At 28.2% G+C, this 17304-nt stretch overlaps 1 protein-coding gene across 3 annotated transcripts; it reads right to left on the bottom strand.

The window, feature by feature from the left end:
* Positions 1-3918: 3918 nt before the first annotated feature.
* Positions 3919-6750, bottom strand: LOC142521432 (uncharacterized). 3 transcript variants are annotated; one of them, XM_075624636.1, is made up of 8 exons: positions 6206-6750; positions 5875-6042; positions 5694-5759; positions 5477-5545; positions 5240-5326; positions 4987-5121; positions 4736-4878; positions 3919-4342 (listed from the first exon to the last, which is right to left on the bottom strand). In XM_075624636.1, exons 1-7 carry the CDS (start codon positions 6542-6544, stop codon positions 4780-4782), a joined length of 963 nt encoding a protein of 320 aa, XP_075480751.1. In that variant the 5' UTR covers positions 6545-6750; the 3' UTR covers positions 3919-4342; positions 4736-4779. The 3 variants fall into 3 exon arrangements, with proteins under 3 accessions (XP_075480751.1, XP_075480749.1, XP_075480750.1); XM_075624634.1 differs by having other exon boundaries at positions 6200-6749; XM_075624635.1 differs by lacking the exon at positions 3919-4342 and having other exon boundaries at positions 4735-4878; positions 6200-6750.
* Positions 6751-17304: the final 10554 nt, after the last annotated feature.

Here is a 17304-nt window from a genome sequence, read left to right as displayed (position 1 = left end):
TATATATATATATATATATATATTATTTTATCAAACTCATCTTTTGGTCCATATTTATACATTATGTTGCCTATGTTTTTTTACTAATTTACAAAGCAGTTCCTACTTGTAGCACTGATGTTCTAACAAATATCTGCTGGGATTTCTCTTTTTTCTTTTTTTTTTTAATGGATTTTATTTAATCAAACACTGCAACCAATCTTAGCCTTACATTTCAAGCTTAATCTACACAAACACCCACAATATATGAGAGTCAAATCAAGGACCTTTTAAATCTTTGAATCATGCATGTATTTATATATAATCTTTACCAGTTAGGCAATGGTATAAGTCCTATAATTTATAATTTGTCGTTTCAAGTTAGATTATCATTTGATGGAATCAAAGAGCAGTGGAGTAAATTTACGATTCGATCGAATTTATATACTGTCAAAATAAGCCGTTTAAAGAAAAATTGGGTCATCTGACTTTATATTTTGAAATCTTATTTAAGTATTTCCAAATATCAAAACATCTCATAAATTTTATTAGTTCCCAAATATATAAGTATAAAATTGAATATTTGCGTTATATTTTCATAACATTATATCATTTATAGGAATCACCCAAACGTTATCAGTATTTTTAAGTTTGAGTAGGTCTCCTGTGACACGGTCTCACGAATCTTTATCTGTGAGACGGGTCAGCCCTACCGATATTTACAATCTTTTTTATGGATGACCCAAATAGAGACCCGTCTCACAAAATACGACCCGTGAGACCATCTCACACAAGTTTTTGCCTTTAAGTTTTAATTGACTTATTATATCCAAAGATTTTATTTTTAAAGTAAAATTTTAATGCTTATAAGCTATAAAACAGTTAATACTACACCAACTGAATCATTATTTTTCCAAATAAACTAAAAGATAGACAATGATAAAAAAAAAAAAAAAAAAGTTTCAAGTGGGATAAAAACCTTAGTCCAGGTTAGGGAAACCCATACCTTAGAAGCAATACATGAGGACACCACCATATTAAATGTATGTCACATTCTTCTCCCTCCCCTCCCATATATTGGACCCAAATTCAAGAGACAAGCTTATTCAATATCTCAAAAGCCATCACCACCACTCCACCTCCATCACATTAGAGCCCCGGTGGGGCCGCGGTCCCATCGGTTGCGGCCCTAGGTTGCACCCTTCCAACACTGGGTTACCCTAGGCCGGACCCATCCGAACCGACCCTTGCATGGGTTGGTATCTGATTTGATATTCTCCCATTCTTATCTCTCTCTAGAAAATGCATACATACATCCATCAGACGAGAGGATGTATGATACGATTTAATATATTTGAGATCGAGGCGACGAACTTTAGGAAATTTTCGCATGAACGAGTCATACAATATGCACATGCACTTTCTATTTGCATGTGCTAGACAATTGCCGGAAAAGAAATATTATTTTTTTTAAGTGTAGAAGTTCATTTTTTTTTATCTATTTGTTAAAAAGCGTACATAGGGTTATTTTCTCAATCAGTAAAAATTCTATAAAGTCACTACAAAATACACTCTATGTCATCTTTGAGTTGCATTAAAAAATAATCGTATTACAACAAATATCATTTGGTGCATATTTACTCAATTTTGAGGATGATTATCTAACAAAAAAATATTTTTAAAAAAGAAAAAAAAATACCATGATCGATTATACGAGCAAATGACAGAACTAATCGGACACAAACTTATCGACTAACAATTTGTCAAGTTCTTTAAGTGTTATATGGATTATGTATATTTTGAAAAAAAATTATTGAATTCGACATGTTACTTTCCCTGGTTTCTTCTAGGAGAGAAGAGAAGAGAATAAAAGAGGACAAATAAAAAAAAAACAATGGCACATGATCCATATGGGATAGAATCATGAAGTCTTGGGAGTTTAGCTTATTGGATAGTCGTGAAATTTTGTGTATATTTTCAGTGAAGGAGAAGTTAATTATATATATGAGTAGGTCTCTTGTGAGACGGTCTTACGAATATTTATCTGTGAGACGGGTCAATCCTACCGATATTCACAATAAAAAAATAATACTCTTAGCATAAAAAAGTAATATTTTTCATGAATAACCCAAATAAAAGATCTGTCTCACAAAATACGATCCATGAGACTGTCTCACACAATTTTTTGCCTATATATACTCTATTTAATTTTTAAAAATAAAAATATATAAGTATTTCTAATATTAATTAATCTTGTAGCACGGCCATGATGGACATATCCACGTTGACTAATGAATAAAAAAAGTGGCTGATGAGAACCATACATGGACATACTATTTTACATTGTTATGTGACATGTCCCATCATAATAAAAAAAAAAACAATAACTATGCATCGAAAATTTATATCAAACGTATCCATAAAATTATATAATTAGTGTAGAAATATAATCAGCAAGTATTAAATAATATTTCCTTTATTCAAATTTGGATGCAACAATTTTCTTTCAACACTTCCCTAATTTAATTTTCATATAAAAGGTAAGCATATCCATTCCGTATTGCTCTCTTTTCTAAAAACGCATTGTATTGTTGTTTTATCAAAATTTATAGTTGTAAGTTGTAACGATGCAACTCAAATCTTTTAAAAAGTGTGATGTTTCAGTCACTCTCTTATCGTGGACGATTACAAACTTTAATTAATCCTACTTCTATTTTATTACATAATATATTTTTAGTTTAATTTCAAAGTGGTTTATCTTTAATAGAGAATGGATAAGATATATTAAAGGCATTAGATGTCTTAAAAATTTGATTGATCAAGAAAATGGGACACATGGTCAAGAGCTAATGGTAGCCATTTCACCTGACACAAACCTCCAAACTTTAACTAAAAAACAATTTAAGAAAATTAAAATGTCTGCTGTTGATGAATACATTTTGGACCAAATGGGTATATATTTTATATATTAATTTATATGTTGGATTGCCCCAAAAGTGAAATAAAATAGATGTGGTTATTATTCAATATTGCTTTCTCTATTATATTCCTGTTATGGATAGTCTATTTGATTCTTGTTCCCTAATAAGCCAAACATGGGGTCAAGAATTATAAGATAATAATAATTATCCAAAGATTAATTTTATTGGATTTACCATTTTTATCTAAATGATAACTACCCAAAAGTTATAAGTATAAACATTCAAGGACATTTCGACAAGAGATCAAGCTTTAATTTACTTGATTAAGAATATAATTGGTGAAGTCACGACTTAGCGTATGTTACACGAACCTTAAGAGGTGTCCGAATAACTTATATATATAAACTCTTTAGAAGAGTATACGGGATATTCGATAGTTTACAAGGATCTGATTAAAAAATTTATAGTTGATGATAATAATTACAGTTAAAAAATATCTAAATAGAAGCCAAATTCGTTATTTTGTAACGATATGTTATCGTCATTAATCGACATCAACTTTTTAAAAAATATATAAATAAAATCAAATAGATGAAATTGTGGGCCTCCTCTATGGACAAATAATTTCCCTTAATTTTTTTTTTTTAAAAAAATTGCCTCATTTCTCTTTCATATAACCCTAGCTAGGTGAATATGGAACAAACATAATCAATGGACAATAAATCAAGATTCCCCACAAAAAAAAAAAAAAAAAAGAAATTACCTATTAACAAGTCATTTCACTTATACTATCAAAATTGAAAATTATTTTTTTCCGCCCTATAACTCACACTTTATACATCTATTTACGGTCTTAATATACGAACTTGTACCTTTTTTTGTTCAAGTTTAATCTTTTTAAATGATATGGCATTGGATATTGCACATTGGATGTCATATCTGTAACATCCGACGCTATCAACAATTTCCGATGCCACGACATCATTTTCGTCAACATTCTAATAGAAAAAAAAAAGAATAAAATCAAAACATGCAAGTTAATACCAGAATTCACAGTGAAACAAAGAAAAGAAATACAATAATATTCATACATATTTTCATGATTGAGTTTAATTTTTTTTTTTTTAGTACTGATAATACATCTTCACAAGATAGGTAGGACCTAAAGAACTTTATCCACCAAGGTAGGAATTTGTGCTGTAATATTATTGGTGGGAGGAACAAAAGATCTTGAAAAAAGAGATTTAACATCCCTTGCTTGGTGTGGTAATAATATTATCAGTCCTATTGCTTCCCACTGATTCTTGAATTTGCATCCCTTTAGTTATTCATCATGTTCATTGGCCATATCGACAAGAAAAAAGAATCGATGCCCCTTCTTTCTTGGAATAATGATCTTTAGTATCTTTTCTTGCTCCTTTTTCCTCCACCCACTCGAATTCCTATAACATAATGTTAACACAAGAAGAGAAAACTAAGAAACATAGCCAAATCTATGTGACCGCTCCGTATCCGTCATCGTTTCATAAAATCGTAATAATCACAAGTTGTTAAACGACTGTTAACCGAATTAAGTTGCTGTCATTTTTATTTAGGCTAAAAGATGTTATATAAGGCAGATTTTTCCCTTTAGATTCAATGCAAAATCGAAGAAAGTACAAGCTACTTTTGCATAAAACATGCAAAATACATATATGTACAATTTTGATATGTTGTCCATCAACCATGGTAGAAAAATATCAAAATGTATATACATATATATAAATAAATAATTAAAAGTACGTAGTGTGACAGATGAATGATAAAAATAATTGAGAAAGTGAATGGTTGCTAACCAGTTGCTTGTAGGGCATGCATGTCTTGATTTTATATTACTAAATTAATGAAATGAAAACAAGCTGTAGCTGAATCCTGCTGACTGATTCATAATCTTTGGTCTTGGGTCATCCACTTCCATCAACACCACTGATCTGTCACCCTATAATATATATATATATATACATATATATATATATATAGACACACACACACACACATAAGTGAAAGATTTGGTATGATAAATTAATGTATTAGGTAGATAAAGTACCTCCTGGGGAAGTGTACTTGGAATTTGGGGTTGTTGAAACATAAGAGGATTATCATCCAGGATAGGGTAATTATGTGGAGTTGTGGGGTTGCATTGTTGCACATTTGGTAATGGAGATGGCAAGCTACTTAAATTCTGCATGCATTTATCAGACAGAAGAGATAAATGAGATTTGATGGAAATTAAATAATAGGAATTAATTATAATAATAACGATGATAATGATAATATCGAATGAGGATATTTTGTGTAACCTGGTCAGGTCTAATCATGAACGAGTCCAAGTCCATCCCAAAATCATAGAACATAGGATTCAAAGAAGCAAGTTTCATCGAGAGGAACTGCAAATTGTTGGTAATTAAATAATTGGTTTATTTATTATTTTTACAATATATAATTGTTAAAATTGAGTCTCGAACTTTAGAGTTCGTGTCAAGTTGTATATGTGTAGTGGGTTTTGAGAGAATGATTGGTATATTAAAAATTCTTACCTCAACTTGATTTTGGAGGGATTGGACATAATTGATTATTTCATCCAACATGAGGGCCTTTCCAGTCACCTGTTCACCAATCAAACCACATGAATATGGCACCAAAAATAAATACAAAATAAAACAAAACAACACAAACAAAATGTGACATTGAATATTTTAATAATACAGACAATTAATCATATTATGACAAAAAAAAATTTAAAAAGTTTGTCACCTTTTCACAACCAGGAACAAGAGTTTGGAGCAGTTTCATTCTTTCACTGATTCTCTCCCTCCTCACCTGATCATATATATATATATATATATATATATATATATATATATATAACTTAGGATTAAAAAGAAAATTGATTTTTTTTCAAAAAATAAAATTTGAATAATAAATAATATGATACCCTTTCAGCAAGGCTGTGGCTATCTGTAGCCTGGCCCCTTCTAGCCCTTACATGAATGTATCCTGTTGGAGCTTCTTCTGCTTCTTTCTTCTCAATTTTCTTGTCTTTCTTCTTTGCTTCACTGTTCTTCACTTTCTTTTCCTTCTTACCTTTCATTTCTCTCATATCCTACGCATAGAAATGTTGGATCAAGAAATTTAATCTACCCGAAATCATACTTTAGTGTGTGTGTGTATATATATATATATAAACGACAACACAGACGTGATCTTCATCCCACTGAGAGAGATTTTAAAGAAATGTTGCAAGAAAAAGAGTAGTGAACCTTGACTTTGGACTGAGCAGAATTTGAGGAAGAAACCTCTTTGCATTTCCTCTTATTGGCTATGGGATTAATGGGGTTTTGAGGAACAAGATGCTTGTTACAATAATTATGATCATCATCACACTTATAAAAATCAGTGACTATGGAGGAAGAATCCATGCTATTCTTGTTTGTTACACTGAGAACAGAAGCCTCATTATTGCTAATGGCAGTGACTTTTGTACTGTGGTCAAGATTCTGAAAAGCTTGGGGTTCGTAATACTGATCAGGAAACAAGGCATTGTGTGGATCAATACCAGAGTCAACAAGAAAAGGGTGGTGCTGGATCGATGAAAAGGCTGCCATTCTCTCTCTCTTTTTTTTTTTCTTTTTCTTTTTTCTTTTTTAAATTTCTATCGGTGCTTTGGAATTTGGATACGGGTGAGGATTCAAGAAAGCGATGGAAGAGAGGATTGATGCAGTTTTTGTATCAGAGATTTGAAGGCCAAAGAGCTTGTGGCTGACCTTTATATAAGCACAAGGACTAAGGAGAGAGATAGATACAAAAGTCTCTTACAATATTAAGGAGGAGTTTGAAATTTCTTTTGCATCCTTTTAGCATTATTATTATTATTACTAAGATATAAATATACATATATATACATACATATATATATATATATATATATATATATGCTTAATTCTTTCGGGTAGCATATGGAGCAGTGGATTTGAGATGATGTATTTCAAAAAATTTGATTTCATATTCCTTCACTGGTTTGGATCGACAAAATTGAAGTTAATTTCAAATCTATTCGATATCAGCTTATGCAATTTCAATAATAATTATGGTGGATTTCAAATGTGTCTATTTCGAATATCGTTCGAAATTCATCGTTTGAATCCTTCACCAAATCAATTGTCTCAATTATAATAAAATGCATCGATCTAACGGCAACCTAAAAGTTCTTTACTATAAATTAATTGGTTTATTTTTTAAAAATAAAAAAAATAGAAGTTCACAAGTCATATGTCTTAGCTTTCAAATTTTTAACCTCTTTTAAAATATATATTCTCCATCTGATAAAATAAAAAAATAAAATTGCCTCTTAATTAATTTGTAAAAATTTATGGAAATTAAATCTTTTTAAATCATTCGGCAGTCTAAGTGGACGAACATCGTGAAGTTTGCTCTTCAACATATATATATATATATATATATATATAAGACACTACATTTGATTTGTCTAGTCACTCATAAGTCATAATATTGAATTAATGTGTCGGCAATTAATGTAGATACATACATACATGTTTGGTACATGACAAGACGAAAAATGTCTCACTACCTGCACAACATTTCGTTTGGAAAATAGATATACATTGTAAAAATGTTGTAATTATCATTGGTAAATATGTTTATCCGGTCCCGATCTGGCGAGTTAGAAGGGGCGCGACGTAGCATCCTCATTCAGCTCATGAATTCGATCGAAAAGATTTACTGTCATATAGATATTTTGTGTTTTTAGTTACGATTCTATATGGTTACGAAGAACGTGATTCAACAATGGAAAAATGCATTTTCACAAGATTCTTTTGATACTAGTCTTTAAAATAAATTTCTACCTCCATTTTTACACGTTGAAATCTAAATAAATCTAACGGATCATGACATATGAATATGCATCCGCTACCCTTCAGTATGAACTGGATTAAAGCAATAGATTACAAACAACGGTAACCAAGTAAACAGGATTGGGCAGAGTTCTTAGCGACAATATCTCAAAAAGATGTTGGTAGGGATAATCGAACGCACCATTAGTCAAACGCTCTCAAACAAGTCTTTAAAATAATATAAGTATTCAAACATGATTTTTAGATATTCTATAAAAGTTTAGTGGTATTCAGAATAAGATTCTTTAGAGTACTGTCATTTTATAATTATTTTTTAGTTAGATTAGAGTAGTATTATCAGCAAAATTCTACAACAAATACACCTCTCTAATATTAAATTAAAATTAAGTTAATATAATCGTTTTTCTCATCTTGAACTAGATCTAATTAGATAACAAATTATAACGATTATATATAAATATATATATATATATATATATATATATATATATATATATATAATTTTGATATTCTGGACACCTCTTGCTGGACACCTCATGGGCGCCATAAGATGTGAATATTTTTGAAGTATTTAGTGCGGTATGTTTCTCGAGACCCAAAAATACGTAACAGAGAAGAAGAAATGACGTCGAATAAATCAAAAACTAAAATTCGGGGTTTTATATATCCACATATTCTAAAACAATTGTTGATTATTCAAAATGAAACATTCTCAATCAGCAGACACCGTTTCAATGAGTCGGATGTCATGCAGACGACTATACCTCGCCATGAACCTTAGGTCCATCGTAATTCTACTCTTCTGCTTGAATTTAGATATTATCAAATTACATAATTTTTAATGATTTTGAATAAGAAATTTTGGATATTGGAATTTTGATATATCCGATATTGGTTCTAACAAAATATATATGTTGTAATAATGTATTTATTATACAGATTATATTCGTACTCTAAATCAGAAAATGTCTAACTGCTCGAATATTTATTTCAAATATGTGTGTACCCTATTTTTCTTGAATTTTAGAACTGTGATCGATGGCATTTGTGTATGAATTTGCGCAAATTCTTAGTTAGACGAGAAAATAAAGATGATTGGACATTTGACTTTTTTTGGCAACAGGGGAAAACATAGAATTTGTATCTGAAAAAAAGGGTTAAAAAAATCAATATGTATTTCTTAAATATTTTGGAAAATAAGGTTCATAAATTTTAAGAATGACCTCATCTAAAATTTAATTAATTTTGATGTTTTGTATTGTTAAATTTCAATATTAGTCAGTTATCTTTATTAATTTTTTTCAAATTTTATGTTTTTTATGACGTGATGTTGATGTGATATTTAGATGTATATTGTTATATCAGCACTCTCGACGAAAAATGATTAAAATTGTCAAAAATTCAAAACTTCAAGAGTAAAACTGAAATTTGATAACATGAAAGACCTAAATCATAAAGAAACATACATATATAATTACAATCGTTTTTTCCTTTTTTAAATAAATAAATAAATATATAAAAGGATAGCTAGCAAATTAAAGTTCATAATGCACAAGTTTCATATGATGAATTTGCATAATGTTGGAGATTAATCATCCTAAAAATGATAATCTCTAATTTCAAGAGACACAATATTATAAATATTTTATATTTAAAATTAATGATATCATTAATTTTGCAATCTATTTTCTCATTAAAAATTTATTTTCTTTGCACCCCTCAACTAAATTATTATTTTTAGGAAAAACTTCAAGGTTTGCAAATGTGGATATTTTTTATTTTGATTTAAATGTTGCTGATTTATTAGAATTTGAAGAACCAACTAGGTGCAATTAGGCTAAAAGAAATAAAGATTGATCTAAATGCATTTTTTGTCATTTTTATCATAAATTTTGATGTGGTATTGCACATATCAACATCATTTCGGAGCCATGTAGACGTTGCATAGGTAACATCACCGCCACGTCTGAAAAATAAGTAAAAATTCAAAAACAGCAAAGATAGCGGATCAACACTAAAATTTGACAATACAAAAAACCAAAATTAATATACATGAGTAATTTTGCAGTTTTCTTTTATTTTTAACTGAAGTTTTTTAATAATTTATGAAAGTGATAATATTATATATATATACACACACACACACACAAAACACGCAAAATATATAATACTATCCCAAGTAACAAAATTATATATACGTGTGTGTTAAAAAAATTTAAACATATATACCTTAATTTTTTCAAAATATATTTTTTCAGAACTATCAAAATAAAACCGAACATAGCTAAAATTTATTGGAAAAATACACTAACATTGGAATAGATTCTCCAATTTACATATATTATTGTGATAATTTATTATCATATCTTACATATTGAAAGCTCATTATTTCGGAAAAAAATAAATAAAAAATTATAATTTTAATTTTGTATTGCAATAAAATAGCTGCAGAAAGAGACCAATGATGAAAAAATATGATGAGCATATGTCAAATCAACGCATAAATCGGTTGCAGAATTCACTTCACATACGCCACTTTTTTTTAAACAATTAAATAATTAAATATAAATAGTTTAAAATAAATTTAAGTTCAAAAAATAATAAATAAATTCGTTGATTTAGCTTTAATTATGAAAATTTATATTCTTTAATTATGCAAATTTATATGTGTTATAAGTTAAAAAGTCAACAAATACAATTATATGTAGCATACATATATGCCCGTGTTTCATATTTGAAAATATGAAGTAAGATAATTTCAATTTCGGGTATTTTTCAATAATCTTTTACAATTTTTTTTACATTTTTTCTCATGTATGTTTGTCTTCTACGTGATTTTAATAATTTTCTGATGTAACGGTGACGTGCACTATTCTGACACTGAAGTATGTAATTTCACATCAGCGTTCGTGATATAAAAAAATTAATTACTAGAATTAATAAAATTGAAAAATATATAATAAAAAATGAAATTTGATAACATAAAAATCAAAATCATAATGAAAAATTCAAAATATAATTTTCTCTATATTTTTATCTCGGCATAAATTAACAAGAGTAGGTCTCTTGCGAGACGACCTCGCGAATCTATATATATATGTGAAACGAGTCAATTAACAATTATACCACGTGATTTTAGGACCATAACTTATACTATCGTATAAACATACTCAATTAAATAGAAAATACCAATACGTTTCTATACATTAATTAATGCCTACACCTACAAAAGTACAAATGCATTAAAAATGCATTAAAGAACATATAACCCAAAACTTAAATCAGGTCATCCTAAATTAGGTTTACTCTTATTCGACAATTATTTAAAAATATAATCTCAAACATATTGGATCAATAATCCAACATAAAAGCGAATAAAACAACAATTTCTCGAATCGTATCGACATTTCTCGAATCGTATCGAATTCGAAATTTCTATCTTAAAAGCAATCATAATTTTTTATGGTTAAATTTTTTTTAAATTTAATCTAAAATAATTGTCTCCAAATTAAAATACATGAAAATTATTGAATCCATGTATATATTCGGATAGAGGAGCATGTTGGAGATGAAATGGTCGGTTTGATTGAGATGTGACATATTTGAACATTCATTGAAACATCTAATCTTGGTCGTAAGTCGTTACTAGGAAAAAAAAAACAATAATAATTGACAATTCATGGATTCAATAAGATGCCATGTTTTTCAGTAAAATTCACACACCATGCACCAACTTTTTGAAGTCATCTTCATCCTACAACAATTCCATATGATACATGTTTTTAACGCGACTTTGAATTTATATTAAATACGTTACGTAAGTGATCGAGTTATATTTTTTGATAAAACGAATGATATATCTGTTATTCGTATGTATGCATCACATCATTTCAAAATCTGTTGAACTGTTTACTTTTCTAAATAATATGGTGTTATTTTAAATTAAATATGTTACATTATGTGTAGAATCGAGAAACCGACGTTTTATCAAAAATTATATGTGTTAGTAAGGTACATCTGAAATCTTTTAAACCGTACAACATTTCAAGCATTATATTTTGATTATCCAACTCAGCAGAGACAATTATTGTACCATGTGAACTTGGCTGTGATACCAATTGTATGACCAAACGGTGCCGCTTTACCAAAAATTATAGCCGGTAATAATAGTATAATTCATATCTTTTAAACTGTACAGCAGCTCAAAAGTCACGTTTCGATTACTCTATTCAGAAAGGTCAATTATTGCACCCCTGACATTATGTATTTATGTTAGATTATATTTTTAGGAATTATAAGAGAATGAAAAATTATAATTTTGATAATTAATATTGTTAAATTTCAATCTTAATTATTTATATTTCCATTTTAATATTTTTTCCTGCTGAAGTACTATTGTCGTAATGCACATGTCGTGTCATGTCAGTGATGTATTGACGTCAACTTAACAACAAAATATAACTAAATTGCAAAAACATTTCTATGAAAAATTGTGGAAGTATTTTCTACAAATGCATTCTTGGAAATGAATTTGAGAAATGCGAAATATCTGTGCTATTAATAAACTAAGAGCCCTTATAGTAATTATTTTTTGAATATTTTTTCCTAATCCCAAAATTGTCTGTGATACATTTTGGCTTTAATATGTACAATTTATTCTTATACTTCTTTGTTAGAACAATTACGTTTTGATGATTTAACAAGATTGCTGATCTAATGGATAATTATAAAATCTAGCCGAACTGAATTTAAAAATAAAATTAATTATTCATGTGTAAATATGTTTTTGAAGTAAAATTTTAATCAGAGCCTTACCGATTGCCTAAGTAAAACTGTTAATGGATTAGTCTATGACAAAGGGTAACTGATATAGAAGTCAAACTGATATAAAGAGTTGCTGACAGAATCCAAGCTGATCAAAAGACAACTGATAGAACATAGCCTAGCTGATGATTGGATAAGGGATTATGTAACAACTTTTTCAGTCCATTGAATTTCAGAGTTCATGTGCATTACCCAAGTATATTATCTGTCAGAAATGACGATGACATCACAACAAAGGGTATTTGTAACGAATTTCCATATTCAAAAGGACAACCGTTTCAGGCGATGCCTATAAATAGATCAGTCGGGCATGCTTAAGAACTCTCCTTCTCGCGTCAATATTTCTATCTGTCTAAGAAAAGTTCTTCGAGTTAAAAGCAATTTTCGAGGACCCAACTGATCATTACAAGCATACATTGATATTTTGTAATATGTTCATTAAAGATCAATGTATGCTTCTAATTTCTTTATAGAAATATTTGTAATTGAGAGTAAGAAATCTTACTGATCATTTTTATTAAGTTTGTGTGAAATATTTAGAGTTTCAGTTAAACAGTGTGGTAAGACCTACTGAAATTGACGATTTCAAAGTGTTGTAATTGTCAAAGTTTTTAGTTAAATTATTCCGCAAGGAAAAAAGGGCGACATATGATTATTGAAATATATGAATATCCAGAAACAAACTTGTGTCATTTCCTTTTCATTTACTCGGGTTAAGTTTCATACTTGATATGCCAATTGTTCATACATTTAACTCATTTTGTGTTCAACCCTTATCAGTGAATCTCCTTCCGAGTAGTCCCCAATTTCTAGCATTAAATATTTTTGGGATCAATGAAAAATGTAAAATGATGATTCTACTGAGAAATATATATATATATATATATATATATATATATATATATTGAGAGAAGACGACATTCCTCTCTGTTTCAGAACCTAGATGAATTTGTACGCGGTCATGATTTATTCACTCACAACGTAACTGTTCCTGGTGTATAAATATATATATAAAGTTGATTTAAATATCAATTATTTTTCATAGGAGGTTGGAGTACATATAATTCCATGACAGATGTTAGTTAATTTTTAAGATACAACATAAAAAAAAATTATAATAAAAGACAAATTAGGAGTTATGCATGCAATCAATTGCTTCTAACCATACGACAAATCAAAGATAGCGAAATCTCTAAGCACACAAAAAATTTGACCCTTCACATTTAATTTGGTAGGCCTAATTTAGTCGACAATTTTATTAATTTTGGTTTATAGATTTGTAAATAATTTATAGACCATTCTCGATATGCCTATGATCAATCGTGGTGACTATTGTAATAATTTATAGACCATTCTCGATATGCCTATGATTTATGGCGGTGACTATTAAACCGATCGAACTGAAATAATTCGAAAATTCGATTTAATTTTTTTTAAGAAAAATCTTTTTTAAAATTTTTAAAAAATATAATTTTTTAAAAAATTAGATTATAAAGGGAAAAAAACCTTAATTTAGGAGGGTGTATTCAATGTAGGAGATTTATTGACTTTTGTAGATTTTAAAAGTCCAGGTGTATTCAATTAAGACTTTAAATACTCTATAGAAGTATAGTGATATTCAAAATAGACTTTCATAGAGTTTTAAAAAATCAAGTGGTATTCAACTTTGACTTTTAAAAACTCTATAAAAGTCTATAGATATTCAAATTTCAATAGACTTTTAATAATTTCATTGAATTCATTAGCATACAAACATGAAAGCCTAAGATACAGCAATAAATTGTCAAAAATTGTATTTTGTTCAACCCAAAGATTTGGATGGATTTTTAAAATTTTAACTCATACACAAGCTATTTATTTATCTTTCCGTCGCTTCACATCATCTCTCTTCTTATCTTCTCTCATCTCATCTATCTCTATCACTCTCTCAAATTTACGAAGTGTATCTCTATATATATTTTCATCTTTTCTTTTCAAAATTTTATTTTTTGGCTGATTGTTCATTTAATAATTTTTATTTTAATATCATAGGAAAATTTGAATTCTAGAATTGATTTTGTGATTTTTAATTTATGATTTATACAAATTAATGTAATCTTCAATAATAATAAAAGATGATTCAAAAAAATGTCGCTTAATTCTTAATAATTGAATAGTCTCGCAACAACCATGATTTTTTAAATTTTTTTAGCATTTTCAATTAATATGTAAGCTATGATATATATTTTTATACAAAATTATATCCACATAATGCTAAATAATATTCTTTTCACGTGTATATTTTTAATTCAAAAACAAGGTTATAGATTAATCAATTGATGTATTTTTAAAAATTTACAAACATGCATACAAACCCACGTATATAAATATGTTAGGATAAAATGATTTAACTTTAAAAAAAATAAATTTATTTATTAATATAAATATTGAAAAATTATTTCAAACTGAATATGTTATATATATATATATATAATATATATATATATATATATGTCAATTAATTATTGGTTCAAAGAAATTAATAAAAAATAATATGTTATAATTAAGTACAAAATTTATAAAATCTATAAAAAAAATTCACAAAAGTCTATAAAAATCTTGCTAAAAAGTTTACATGAATCCACATAAATATGTTTATAAATCTGTGAGATTATGTAAAAATCAATAAAAATCTATCAAATCCATAAAACTCTATCATTTGAAAAAGTTATTAAAAATCATCAAAACTCTGGCTTGAATACATTAGTATATATGTTTGGACATGGTCTAACAAGAAAGAAGATTATAAAGGAAAAAAAACCTTAATTTAGTAAAAAAAATATACTAAAATTATTATTTCAAAATAAATTATCTACAAAATAAGAACAACAAAGATGTAGTGCCAAAATTTTCAATGCTTCGTGCATAACATGTTCCATACCAATCAAGTCTATAAAAATTACCAAAATATTTTTTAAATCATTTAAATTCATTTATAGTAATGGAAATATAAGATTTACAAAATTTAAAGTTGCCGATTAATGAAAAATTAGTTCATATGAAAGATCTTAAAACAAGTGAGGGTCGCCTTGGTTCTCATACCGATTGAATGGTCCAGTCAGCTGGGACTGTTATATTATTTTATTAAGTTTATAAAATAATTTAGTTGTGGTCATTAAGATAAATATGATAGATTAATCATATCAAAGAAATATTAAATCAAAAATGTATTTGGATTATTATGATAAATATCTTGATATTTGAATTACAATATCTCGTATATAGATATTATCAAGAGAATAAATCAAGAATATTATCTGGATTATGATGATAGATATCATCAAGATTTATAAAACATCTATAAATAGTGGCATAGATGAACCTAAATCAATGCTTTGTTTTTTCGTGGTTAATTGTCAATTCCTCTCTTAAAAAAGGTTAGAATCTATTCTCGTTTTTTATATTTTCACATATCGATCTTTACATATTATGCTTTGTACATATATGTATGGCCAATTTCTAACAGGGATGAGTCGGGAATCCGGTGAGTCGGAGCTGGTGATGGGGAGCGGTTTGGAACTTCTGAAAGCGTGGATGGTTCAAATGGGATTAGGCGAGTATACGCCCTTGTTCAAGCTTCATCAAATCGATGACGAGGTTTTAGAGTTCTTGACTGTTGAAGATCTCAAGGAGATTGGAGTTAGAGAAGTTGGTTCGCGCTGGAAGATCTACTGCTACATCCAGAAGTTGTATAAATAGTTTTCTTGAATTTATGTTGTAGGATTGTCGATCTGTTCGAGACTTCTTTTGAGTTTGGACTTTTTCTGGAAGATAAGAACTGAAAAAATCAAGATATTTTAAAATTTTGTAATTTTTTTCAGGATTATATATATTATCTATTAATTACTTGATTATACAAATACTGTTTGATAGGTAAATTTTTTTAGTGGATTGTGGATATGCAAATCGACGTCAATTCTTGGCTTCTTTTAGATATGTTCGTTATCATCTCCAAGAATTCACTGGCCAAGGTCGTTACTTTGAAGATGTAAAAGAGTTATTCAATCTTCGTCATGCCTATTTGAGAAATGTCATCGAGAGGATATTTGGTATATTTAAATCGCGGTTCAAAATATTCAAAACTGTTCCTCCATTTCCATATACAACATAGGCGGAGCTTGTATTGGCTTGTGCTGGATTGCACAATTTTCTTCGAAAGGAGTGTCGATCTAATGAATTTCCAGTTGAACCAGAGATTGAAGTTCCACAACCTTCATCAGAACAAATTTACGAGGATAACAACTTTGATCAAATATTTGACACTGAAGAACAACAACAACGAGCAAATTCAAATGCATGGAGGGATGCTATAACAAATCGAATGTGGAGTGACGTTGATCATATTGACAATAACGAATCTTAGATTTTTTTCATAAAAAACTGCTTAAAATTTATCAAATTTCATAATGTTTTGATTAGTTATTTATCTATATTGATTAAATTTTTATATATGCTTATAAATTTAAATTTTATTTATTAATCATGTATGCATGTTGAATAGACACGGGGATTGAAATTTTGTTTTTGTTAAATTAATTGTGATTTTTTTTCATATATTAAACATATTTACTTTTTAAATAAGTAAATTTATTTCAAAGTGAAGATGTTATTTATGTTAAATAATTATT

Source organism: Primulina tabacum, chromosome 12 (assembly GCF_025594145.1).
Source record: "Primulina tabacum isolate GXHZ01 chromosome 12, ASM2559414v2, whole genome shotgun sequence".
Taxonomy (NCBI): Eukaryota; Viridiplantae; Streptophyta; class Magnoliopsida; order Lamiales; family Gesneriaceae; genus Primulina; species Primulina tabacum.
Note: the sequence above shows the minus strand (reverse complement) of the source record. Positions and strands in the feature narration are given on the sequence as shown.

Bases quoted from the DNA above. Each gene is read 5' to 3' on its own strand.
- LOC142521432 (XM_075624635.1), bottom strand. From the start codon at position 6,544: ATGGCAGCCTTTTCATCGATCCAGCACCACCCTTTTCTTGTTGACTCT. The intron at 6,043-6,199 runs GTTCACTACTCT...TTCTATGCGTAG, and splicing joins CTGCTCAGTCCAAAGTCAAG to GATATGAGAGAAATGAAAGG. The intron at 5,122-5,239 runs GTTACACAAAAT...AAATGCATGCAG, and splicing joins TCATGATTAGACCTGACCAG to AATTTAAGTAGCTTGCCATC.